Below are 12,511 nucleotides of genomic sequence, written 5' to 3'. Positions count from 1 at the left end.
AAAAAAGAGTTAGGAACAAAGCTGTCCTGCAAAAATATAAGTAATAAGTGATAGCACTTAAATAGTGTTCTGTGTTTGGCAGGCTGTTGGTGACAACACTTTACCGATTAGATGATGTTATCAAAAACAAACCAATCAGCTGTCAGGAATATGGACAACTTCCTGCCTGTGTGTCCTGTCTGTTCTGTCCCTGTTCGGTATCTGTGCCTGACTGTGCTGCCGAAGGCGCGGCTTCCTGTAAACTCAACCTGAGTTGTGTGAGTCATCCAATCAAGAGCACAGAGACTCTGTCGTACGTAAAGATCAGTTCACGCAAGACGCTGCAAGATCATCATTCACCTGTGAGGTAGAAACACAACGGCCAACCGCTCTGTCTTTTCGTTCCTGCCTGAAACTAAATGTTGTTGTTGATTTTTTTAATTGCCAACCTCTGCCTCGCTTTACTGCTGGATCACCTGTCTGTCTCTCTATTGAGGATCATTTAGTCTTTTGTATTTAACATTTTAGCTACTTTAAGAAAACGCATATCATGTTATCACTCATGTACGATGGTTATGTGCATGCTGGTGTGAAAAGATGACTAGTAATAGCTTGTCTCCTTCACAGATTACCAGTAACATCATTGTAAGATGCAGCATTTCACTTCACAACAGCTATTTCAGGGTCACCAACTCTTGTAATTGATTGTCCAGGTTGCATTTCCCCCTGGTTGCTGAGGCTAAAGCTGGTAGTTTTATTCTGGAAGAGGGTTGTGTGATATGAGTCTGACTAATCAGTGAAGGCTAACTTGTGACCAAAAAGACCAGAATCAGCGAGCTGTTCTTGGGTCTGTTTCATTGTTTCCATAAATCTGTGTTTCTGCCTGTTTAGACAAAACTGAGCTTTCAACCTAAACTGGGCCAGCAGCATTTCTAAACTTATTTGCGGCTCTAAAACTCTGAAGTAGTGTGGAAGCCAGACATAACTGTAGCGGAGGTGGTGTGCTAAGTCGTGTCGAAGTAACTTTAAAGTCCAGCCATATTTACAAACCCTTACATCAGCTCATAACATTGGGGTTTTGTCTTAAAATGTACAAAATGTCAATGGCATTGCTGTCTCAAGAGAAAAGGCAGTGACTGAAATCGGACATTTGCCAGTCGTTCTGATATTTTAATCAAATGAGTTTCCCTCCCCCCAAAGCAGGTATCTCTTACATAAAAAAAATTTAAGTCTGGGAAATATGCACTGTACAAAAGGCTTAGAACTTAATCAAAAGTAATGCTCAAACTATTTGGCCTGTGTTTAAATTTTTTATTACATGGAAGCTAATGTCCAGAATAATCTCTTTGTGTTTTGGGGGAATTACTCTGGCTGATATACTGCTGTCATGTCTAAAGAGGAATTTATGTATTCATATTTCTGCATTTTTAGTTTCAATTGAGCGAATTGAACTCGGAAAAACAATAAGAAAAATAAAATATATTACTTAATCGGCTACCTGTTGGGACTCCACTATTACCAAAATATATTCATTCTACACTTTTATAATCAACTCAACCTATACACGCATGAGTGTACGAGTTCTGTTTATTATATAACACACAATCAATTCCCAGCATGACTCATTTTGAAGATTTTTCATTGTCTTGTTGGGTTATGATGTATCCTGCAGCTCTACTCTTCACGACCATGGTTAACCATGGTTGCTGTCACGTACAAAACAAATTGTCTATAAAATTTAACAAGGTCATTGATTTGGTCGTGCAGTGGAGGACTCTGATCAGAATACCTCCTGAGCTGTATCTCTTCAAGCTTTGTTTGCTGCATATATTTTTAGTTAGTGTTTTTCGTCTGAACTTTTCATATCAATTTTGGGATTTGCTTCACGATGAGGTTGCTGTGATTGGTGATAGAATCAAGTTTTAGCTCCAAGTTATGAGTAAATGTGGTGATTCCATATAACAATCATTATTCCATAGCTGCTCTGAGAGGCTTTGGAGCTACACTCCTGATCAAAATCTTAAGACCAGTTAAAAAATTGCATGAATTTGCATTTTACTCTGTTGGATCTTAGGAAGGTTCTAAGTAGAGCTTCAAAATGCAAAAAGAAGAAATGGGAACAAGAGACCAAAAGTTGTGAGCAGGCAATTTATTGAAAACAACAATTTAACTCAAATAGGCTGTTCATCAAAAGTTTAAGACCACAGCCTTTAAAAGCCAAAATCTGTGCAAAAATTTGGATTCCATGTAATTTCCTGTCAAGTAATCACACTGTGAAGATCTCTTGATGGCAAAGGCAAAAAAGCTCACCGTCTTTGAACGTGGTAGGATTGTTGAACTGCATAAACAAGGCCTCTCACAACGTGCCATCGCTGCTGAGGTTGGACGCAGTAAGACAGTCATTTTGCGGACGATCTTACCATCAGACGGCATCTGCGAAGGAAGGGCTTCAAAAAACAGAAGAAACGTCTTCAAAGCCCACGTCTCCTTCAACGCCACAAAATTTCCCGTTTAGACTTTGCAAGGGAGCATCAAACATGGGACATTCAAAGGTGGATGAAAGTATTATTCTCTGACGAGAAATAATTTAACCTTGATGGTCCTGATGGCTTCCTACGTTACTGGCATGACAAGGAGATGCCACCTGAGATGTTTTCTACGCGGCACAGTGGAGGGGGCGCCATCATGATCTGGGGTCATGATCATGATGGCGCTTTTTCCTTCAATGGAACAATGGAGCTCCAGGTTGTGCAGGGGCGTCAAACAGCAGCTGGCTATGTGGAGATGTTGCAGCGGGCATCCCTCATGACTGAGGGCCCTCGTCTGTGTGGTAACGACTGGGTTTTCCAGCAGGACAACGCTCCAATTCACAATGTCGTCTGACCAAGACTTTTTTCCAGGAGAATAACATCACTCTTTTGGACCATCCTGCGTGTTCTCCTGATCTTAATCCAATTGAGAACATTTGGGGATGGATGGCAAGGGAAGTTTACAAAAATGGACTTCAGTTCCAGACAGTGGATGCCCTTCGTGAAGCCATCTTCACCACTTGGCACAACATTCGCACTAGCCTTTTGGAAACACTTGCATCAAGCATGCCAAAACGAATTTTTGAAGTGATCAACAATAATGGTGGAGCTACTCATCACTACTCTCTTGTTCCCATTTCTTCTTATTGCATTTTGAAACTCAGAACGTTCCTAAGATTCAACAGTGCAAAATGCAAATTCATGCAATTTTTTAACTGGTCTTAAGATTTTGATCAGGAGTGTAAGTGTAAACATTTTGTCTCAAACCAAAGTGTGTTCATATTTTGATCTGCAGGTGGCGCTAGAGGTAAATCAAAGTTTTAACAGTTTATCCTGGAGGAACGTAAAACGTGTGCATCAAATATGCACCAGATCTAGTCAATGTGTAAAAGATATAAAACTGCAATGTTATTCAGTGGAGCACATACCTATGACAAATGCAAATGAGCTGCAGCAAATTTCAAACACAAATATCAGCTTTTGTTATACATTAATTATTCCCTGTGAAGTCAGTGAAAATGTTAAGAGCATCCCATCTGGCAATGTTAAAAAAAGTGACCCAAAGAGGATCTTGAATCTCCCCGTTTGTTAGGTTCCATGTTAAAATTGTAACAAAGTTTCATGCAATGGTAGATTTTTTATAATCCCACTGACAACAAATAAACCAACCAATAAATGGGCAGGGGCAAAAACGAACCTCTTTGATGGAGGTAAAAATGTCAACCTCACGGTGGCACTCATCTTCTGGAGACCTTGATTTGCCTGGCCAATACAGTGATCAAACTGCACTGGTTCATTCAAACTTTTTGAGGGTCTTAACTGTTGAAATGAAGCGAGTCATTTAGTTAGTATAAAATCAGATGCCTACAGACGTACAACTATCCAGACTGAAATATCTCAACATCTGTCAACTCACTCTTTCTCAATGCATGGTCCCAAGATGATGAATCTTATAGACTTTGACCCCAACTTTTCTCAAGCCTTACCATCGGATGAAATGTATGATCTTGAGTGAATAAATCTCAATAAATGTTAAATTGTCACAAAGTTTTATGCACACATTCATGTCCCCCAGAGGAGTGATATAATGTTGGTGGTTCCTTAACTTTTTCTCTAAAAGCACCTGAAGTTGAAATTATCATTTGTCTTGTATCAAAGTTAATTATTAAATAGCTGAACACTATTCCGATTAGCCTCAGGTTGACTATGTGTCAATTAGCAAATATAAATGGTGAATCTCGCAGCCTGTCACATTTATCTTGTGGTTCCAGTACCCAGGTGTGGATGCACCATCTTTTGAAATGGCCGTCAGCAGATGTTTTCCCCAAACATCTGTCATCTCCTTCACTCTCCTCTGTCAGCAATTCGTCTTCATTTGTGGAATAAACATGTTATTAAGATGTGAAGACTTTCTCCCCACAAGTACACACACATTACGGATGGCTTTTCATGTGAGACTGTGCACATTATGTCATAGGTCTTATGGGCTGCGGCTGCAATAACACAGAGAAACGCTCAGACATGTAATGTAGCAGAATCTGGGGAAATGAAAAAACACAAAGAACTTTGCCCTGGATTATAATAAGCACATTGTAATCTTTTTTTCATTAATATTCATCAAAGGGCATCTGGAATATAATTTGCCATTTGTAATGGATAATGTGGCAGGCAAAGATTTGTAGAGGGGGAGGAGCGACAGTCTTGGACGAGCCGCAGAGGGTGAAGAGAGATGGAGTTCAACTGAAGCAGCGAAATACAAAGAGTCAGTGGACTGCCATGGGTTTCTATTGTTTCTGCGGAAGGGGAGAGAAGGAATCCTTTAGTCGAGGTGCCACGGCGTCATTAAAGCCAGCGGACGGATGTACACAAGTCTCGCCCAAGGAGCCCCAAAGGCAACAAGATTATGAAGATTTGATATATCTGCTGGGAGGCAGAACACGGTGGCTACATATCGAAAGACAGGATTAGTTGGCCTTTCATTTCATCTCCTTTCGGCCTGGCCTCGACCATGAGGCTAGAGCACGGGCGGCGGGCTTCTCTGGCGCTCACCCTCAACTTCGTGGCGTTTGCTTTTGCCTTATCAGCGGTGACCACCAGCTACTGGTGCGAGGGGACCAGGAAGGTGGCCAAACCCTTCTGCACAGGGCCGCCGATGAAAGCGAAGCAGTGGTTCTGCATCCGCTTCAACAGCACCAATATCAACGACACTCGGCTGGTGCAGTACATCTTCGAGACTGGGGAAGAGAAGTTCCTGCTGAGGAAATTCCATGCAGGCATATTTTTCTCCTGCGAGCAGACCGCCGACATGAACGGTAAGGCACCTGATTGAGGCTTATCCCCCTCGGCATCAGCGAGGTGTTGAAAGACAGGAAGTGATGATGGAGGAAGCATCTTGCGTTGAATGCAGATTAAATATGTCACTCACTGGAGTCTGCTGACTGAATCACATCAAGTCAGTTTTGTGTAAAATATAATTTCAGGGCATTTTATCCTCCTTAATTGATATTCAAGAAAAACTGATATCTCCAGGAAACTGCCAAAGTTAAAATCAAACAAAAAGTCAGTATCAATGACACACATTGAATTTCTTTGTTTATCTTAGGAAGTATTTTTATAATCTGAATCCTTAAAGAACAAATGCAAAATTCATCCTCTCTACAGAGAATTTTTTATTAGATTTATTTTGTTAAATTGCTAGCACAGCAGTTCTGGATTAAAACCATTTCTCCGAGCATTGCATGCAAGCTGCCCCTTTGGGTTTCATAAGCTCTGGTAATAAGACTGAGAAAAATAATTTTGTATTAAGGATTTACACACAGTTTAAAGGCATATTCCACCATCAGGAGCAGTTTATTGAACTCAGCTCCTCGGTTTGTAGAAACTGATTTAAGTTAATAATTAATTTGAATGATGAGTGTTTTAAACTTTACCTGTTTTAACTAGATTATAGTCAGACAACATTAGTTCTAGAAAAATAATTACATACATTGAGCTGATATAAATCTGTCTCTAAAAGGAAATCATTATTGAGGTATTTTTACATTAAATATCTTGCATTTCGTTGTAATACTATGACTATGAACTATATACAATGAATTAATTTAATTTTTGTTGACAAATTATTGTAGTTTTTGTTAAAATACTATTAATTGTTTCCTCTAAATATTGTTTAATATAAGTTTATACATTTCCAGCTTTACTTGTAATATAACATATTTGTCTGTCTGGTACTATTTCAACTTTGATTTAGTAATATAATATTTAGTAACAACTCTCCCTTGAAAATTATAAACTTTATTTTTTGAGTTTAATATTCTATCTGATGTTTACAGCAGCTACTCAAAGGTATCTGATTATAACAGGTTTATTCCCAGAAGATGCTGCACATTTTTTTTTATTCACATGTTCTCCCTATCTTAATGTTTTTCTTTCACATTTATTTGACAAGAGGAGAGAGGTTTTATTAGATATTATTAAGTTAATGTTTTTTTCTATAACAATAATCTATTCATATTTACTCTTTGGATCACAGGGTTTGACTGTCGGGACTTTGCAGAGATCGCACCAGAACATGAAAGAGGTCTGTAAAAACTGTTGCACTATGAGCAAACACCAGTTACTTACACAAACATAATGTCACTTATTTCTATGTTATTTTCGCTTACTATTCAATTAGTGATAGGAAGTAATTACATTATACATTTACAAATACATCTACTTCAGTACTGTAAGGAACATAAGTACAGCAATGAGGTAGTGCTACTTAAGTTATTCTGCTCTGCTACTTCATATATCTACTCCACTGAATTTCACAGGGAAATATTTTATGTTTTAATCAAAGTTCAATTATTAGATTCCGATTTAGTGTAGGCTGTTTATACACAGTATTTTTCAGAATCTTGTATATTCTCTACTTGAGTTTAACAAAGTCTTAGTTCACCCTGCACTGCTCCAATTGACAAAGTGCATGAAAGTGCAAAAGTCAGGTACTTGTTACTAAAATATTATTTATTGTGACATTTTCATTAGTAGCTGTTGTAAGGCAGGCTCCTCCTCCTACTTCTCTGTGGCCTCAGGGCAAAACTATGTCTCCAGCGTCCCTTTTGACGGAAACAGTTTCACCAGACACAGTCCTTCGGACCTGAAATGATAAGTTGAGTTATTGGCAACTTGAATGGAAAAAGAAAATGGTGTCAGTTTCTGTGATTTGATTTGATTCGTTTATGAATGTCGGGGCTTCCTGATATCTGGATTTCACCACACGAGCAGAATGGAGGCATGTTATGTTTTCTTTCTGGTGTTTTTTCACTTCTGAAGATCTCCCGTTTACTTAGTAAAAGTTGTATTGGATTTGGCCGCAATGCTTTTTACCCCTGAGATTCAAACTCTTGACCCACCCCTCCATCGGCATAGTGTTGAGTAGATAACGAGTGAATTAAACATTTTGGTTAACCGTCCCTTTATAGAATCAAGTTTGTAAAAAGCACAACCATGTGATAAAAAGTAAACCATTGGGGGTCTTGGGTCCCTGGGGGCAGTTGGCTCCTTTGGCCCAATGGTGAACCAGCTTTCGCTGCTTTCCTGATTTTATAAATCCATCAGGTCCAGATGGTCATATTCAGAGCTCCAAACCTTAACAGGAGCAGACCTGTCATTCCCTCATGCATGTCTGCCTTCAGACAAGTAGGATTATTCATCAGCGGCCGGGTGTTACGAGGGCAACACAAGTGATTTCTGTCTCCCCCTCCCTCCCTCTGCTGTCTGTGTTCACAGGGGTCTTGTGGTTGTGTATCGTGGCTGAGACTCTGTACCTCACCCTGCTCTTCACAGGGGGCGCTCTGTTGACACTGGAGCAGTGCCCCTGCTTCAGCATCATGAACAAACTGAAGCTCAGTGCCTTTGCCGCTTTGTGCACCGCCCTGTCAGGTAAAGCCCTGGTGCTTTCTGTTTGTCACAATGTCATCAAATCATGTGGACAGCAGGGCTTGAGCTGGTGATTCCAAATGTTTCTGAATGATAGCAGCTGATGTCGACCTCGTCCTGCTGTGATAACCCGGCTACACACAGAAATCTTGTGGCGAGTGTGATTAGAGTGACAGTTAAACAAACATTGCTCTGAGCCAGTGGGTGTGGCCAGTGGCCACAGACCTGTAGTATCTCCACTTGCATTAAACAGGAACAAGAAAGAAATGACATATATGCATTAGCTGTAATAGTCTTTATAAAATCTAGTAGTACTTACATTTGCTGATATTTTCATCTCATTCAACTAAATATTGTCTATGCAGTATCAATTTTGAATTTTAACTAAATGTCCAGTTGTAAGTTACTATAGTTTTCTGTTGGAATCTGCTGCAGTGGTTATTAAAGTTGCCACTGAATATATTTAGATTTTAAGTGGTTTGTATTTAACTATGGATGAAAAAGGCTATTGTTACACTGGCAATTTTATGTGAACATAGATTTGTATCATTACCAATCAAATCGACTAGTTGAACATGCTGGGGCTCTCTGACAGGACCCATACAGCAGCATGCCACAGATAAACTGTAGAGAATGAGTGTTGACATTATAAATAAATATGGTTATGTTTATGAAAAGATCATGGTAAATCTAAGTCTTTGTATGGGCATTTACAAAAATAACTAAAACCAAAAAACTACTTCTTGCTCAAAGATTACATGTTGTGGTTTTTAGAGTAAACAAGTCTCATTTAAGTTGGTTTGGTGAACTTGTTCGCTAGCTGTTCATTAGTTACACCTCTATCAACATTAGAGTATTTTTTATTTTGTATCTCCTTCTTTGGTTTCCACCCCCTCTTAGCATAATGTCTAACCCAGCGCACAGTGTTTATTTACCTACAATCCAGTTGCACACTCACAAGCCAGAATGTCCCAACAAGCAGCTAAAGATCAGTTTAATGGGTTAAATATCTATTAAAGCTGTATATAAAAATCAATAATATTTATTGTATCTACATTTTGTAATAACGTGTTGTTAGTTTTCCTGCTTCAACTGTGGTTATACTACTGTGAGGCAAAATATTTGATGAATGATTTCCCTTCCAAAACGAAATGTGTGTTTCGAGATAGAAAATGATCAGATTAATCAGATTTTTTTTGTATGATTGATTCATTACTACCAATTCTATAAGAATATCTACAGTGATCAATAGATGTGTTTTATGTGAAGATAACTTGGCTGTAAAAAGGTAAAGGAGCAGGGCAGCAGGTCATGGCAGCTGGAGGAGGTGAAGCTCACTTGGATCAGTGGAAGCAGAGCGGTTAACTGCACTGCGTCCACTCACCGCCGTAGAGGATTTGCTGGTTTGTGGACTAATCGGATTGGAGTGGGGGCAGCGGTTTTGGGTCGTGCCAAGACCTGCCCATAGAAGTCCCCTCTCACTCCCTCAAGCCCCCCTCTATTCCCCCATCCCTTGACTACCACCCCCCACCCTGTTGTTACGAGTTAATCCCAAGAAAATCAGCTGTAGAGGGACAGACTGCTGCATGAGAGAGGGCCAGGATGCTGCAGGATGATAACAGAGACAGAGCTGAGTTCTCTTCATCCAGAGCCTGAGTGGATACCACACATCACAGCTTCTGTTTAGGGCCTGTAGATAAATGTAGAAGCCTGTCAGTAAATATGCATATATAACTATCAATTTATAGTTGTTAGTTAGTTTCTGTTAAAACACTACAAACTAATGATTTTCATTTTTTATTAGTAACACGGTGCACATAATAGTCTAAGTTCTACACTGTAAAAACCCAATAATAATTCATAGTAGGGAATTCATACACTGTAAATAAAGATGGACAAAGCTTCTCTATATCCTCCCACGCTCCAGAAATGAAGCTTCAATATCCTGGACATGTATGCTGCCACCTTATACAGATTCAGCTGTCAACAATTACTTTTCAACTAATTTTCATCAGATGACCAGTTAAAACAAAACTTATACACTTGCACATTCATTAGTGAGAGAACAGCTACCTAAATAACATAAAACATCAATCATTACAAACTTTTGGATTATTGTATTTAATGTGTACTATCACTTTTTGTGTGGTCCATATTTATTTGTAGACTGTGGGTGAAGGACATTGTTTTGAATACAACGTGAAACTGTACTGTTTGAGTTCAGTTGCATCTATTTTAAAATATGTTTCCAGATGCTGCAGGCAGCTGTTTTCAGTGGAAAAGCTGTGCTCTACCTGCTAATACCACCAACCATCTAAAGACACTTTAACAGAGGCTTAACGGAGTGAGCATTTCTCAGCTTAAGAGCCTGATTATTTTCCTTTGATCCATTCGTTTCACATTTGTGTATGTTACTGTGCCCTCAGGTGTAGTATATGATGATGTGCTATGTATGTATACGATTACATTCTTACTGATCTCTCATTCTGTTAATTTGCAGGGAAACCCTGCATTTCATTATGCTTTCATACAAAAGAAAAGTATTGCCGCTCAGTCTCTGATTTGTCTGTTGCACTTTCCACTATGTTAAAAATCAGCAAGGACCAAATATGCTGTATAGTAAAAAGAAGGGAGCCATTTGAAATTGTATTTGTAATATTATGGATTGTTTGACAATGCTGTTGGTAACATATGTTATTTTTATTGCTTGATTCAAGTAATCATAATCAGCATGTGTCATTGGCTGTGCTGGATGGGATGTTACTGCATGCAGAATTATTGTTATGGTCTTTGATATTCCCTGTGTCACATTTTAAATAAAGTCAAAAGTAATTCTTGTTATGTGTTTTATGTATTTAATGAGACTTTAGTAAAGATCCAGTGTGTACAATTTAGTTGAAAGGGATCTATTGGCAGTAATTGAATACCAAATAATCCTAGACATGTTTTCACTTGTGTGTTATCATCTAAATTGCACAAATTGATGTTGATTTATCTACCCTAGAATTAGCTCTTTATTTTTATATAGGGACCAGGTCCTCTCTACGGAGGCCTTCATGTTTTTTTCACTAAATCGACACACTGAACCTTTAAGTACTAAGTAAAATAGGTTTCAGGTTTTCAGTTACATTTTCCTGCAGAATAGTCACTGATCCGCTCTCGCCCTCAGGCCTTTGTGGGATGGTGGCCCACATGATGTTTACCACTATATTCCAGTTGGCTGTCGCTATGGGGCCAGAGGACTGGAGGCCCAAGACCTGGGACTACAGCTGGTCTTATGTGTAAGCACTTTTTTACATCTACCTAAAATGTTAAACTGTAGAGCTTTTGGTTCCATCTGATGATTTTGATGCTGTCGTTTAATTTGATTGGTCCAATATCTAGGAAGCGGGCCCTACGTAGTTCATAATAACACTAGTAGACATGTAAACAGATCAGGCCTTTTTGGTGCCTTCTTGGTGCCTGTTACTTTGAGTTTTCACTCTCTGGTTATTTTCCAGAGAGTGAATCCACTATATGTATCCTCTATATTTTATTGCTCCACATGTGGAGCAATAAAAGAGAGACCACTAACCAAAATTTGCGCTCGCCCCCCAAAATACAGGAGAGACAAGGGGAGAGTTCAAAACCACCTACGTATTCCTCCTGAAGTCAGAGACTTTCTATACTTTTGCCAAAAGACTGTACAGAAAGATGGCTGACGCATCTCCAGTTCCTTCTAGTGCAATAAAATGAAGCTAAAATATCTCTGATTCAGATGGCGCAAACTTACATTTCTAATGTCATTTGGACCCAAAGTTAGCAGAAAAAAAGTTATCATATTTGAATCAGAGTCACTTCGATCTAACTCTTTTCTTAAACCTCTTCGCAGCTTAGCGTGGGGCTCTTTCGGCACCTGCATGGGCTCTGCAGTGACGGCGCTGAACAGGTACACGAAGACCATCGTAGAATTTAAATATAAGCGGCGGAACATCGAGAAGAGCATGATGATCAAGCAGAAGATGATGGAGCTCGACCTCCCCGAGCAGATGTGGGACATGTATCTAACTGCTGTGCCCGCTGACACAGAGGTACAGTTACAACTGCCAATCAACGGCCTGAAGCCCCCAACAGGAACAACGTATGTGATGGAAAAGGACTGTGTACAAGGAGAAGCATATTGCTGAGAATTGAAGTATGAAATGAACCAGTACAATCTGAAATCAAGGGAGAATGTGTAACCACTAGTTTAAGCGAGATAACCATAATCTCAGTGGAATTGTTACTGTGCTACACTATCATGGGTGGATTACAGGGTCAGAGGGGCCCGAAACATCAGAGGTCTCTGGGCCACAGACTGTCAGTGATAATATAGAAATCTGATTGAAAAGTCAATCAACCATGAACAACAACAGAGAGATTAAAAAAACAACAAAAAACATTTAACATAAGAGGTATGTATGTATTATGGGTGGGGGGGGGGGGGGTATGGTACGTGTTTGGGTGCAAGGCCCCTCCGATAAACACTAATCTGTAAAGAGATTACATTTGTCAATAGACTTTATTTGTGTATGTTTAGAGCAACACTGTTACTCACATTG

At 39.4% G+C, this 12,511-nt stretch overlaps 1 protein-coding gene across 1 annotated transcript; it reads left to right on the top strand.

The window, feature by feature from the left end:
* Positions 1 to 4,966: 4,966 nt before the first annotated feature.
* Positions 4,967 to 12,360, top strand: LOC133971349 (germ cell-specific gene 1-like protein). The gene is made up of 5 exons (XM_062408661.1): positions 4,967 to 5,320; positions 6,541 to 6,588; positions 7,782 to 7,934; positions 11,101 to 11,212; positions 11,803 to 12,360. Exons 1-5 carry the CDS (start codon positions 5,017 to 5,019, stop codon positions 12,095 to 12,097), a joined length of 912 nt encoding a protein of 303 aa, XP_062264645.1. The 5' UTR covers positions 4,967 to 5,016; the 3' UTR covers positions 12,098 to 12,360.
* The last annotated feature ends 151 nt before the right edge of the window (positions 12,361 to 12,511 follow it).

This window comes from Platichthys flesus, chromosome 16, assembly GCF_949316205.1.
Source record: "Platichthys flesus chromosome 16, fPlaFle2.1, whole genome shotgun sequence".
In the NCBI taxonomy this organism is placed as follows: domain Eukaryota; kingdom Metazoa; phylum Chordata; class Actinopteri; order Pleuronectiformes; family Pleuronectidae; genus Platichthys; species Platichthys flesus.
This window is presented reverse-complemented; position numbering and strand designations above follow the sequence as displayed.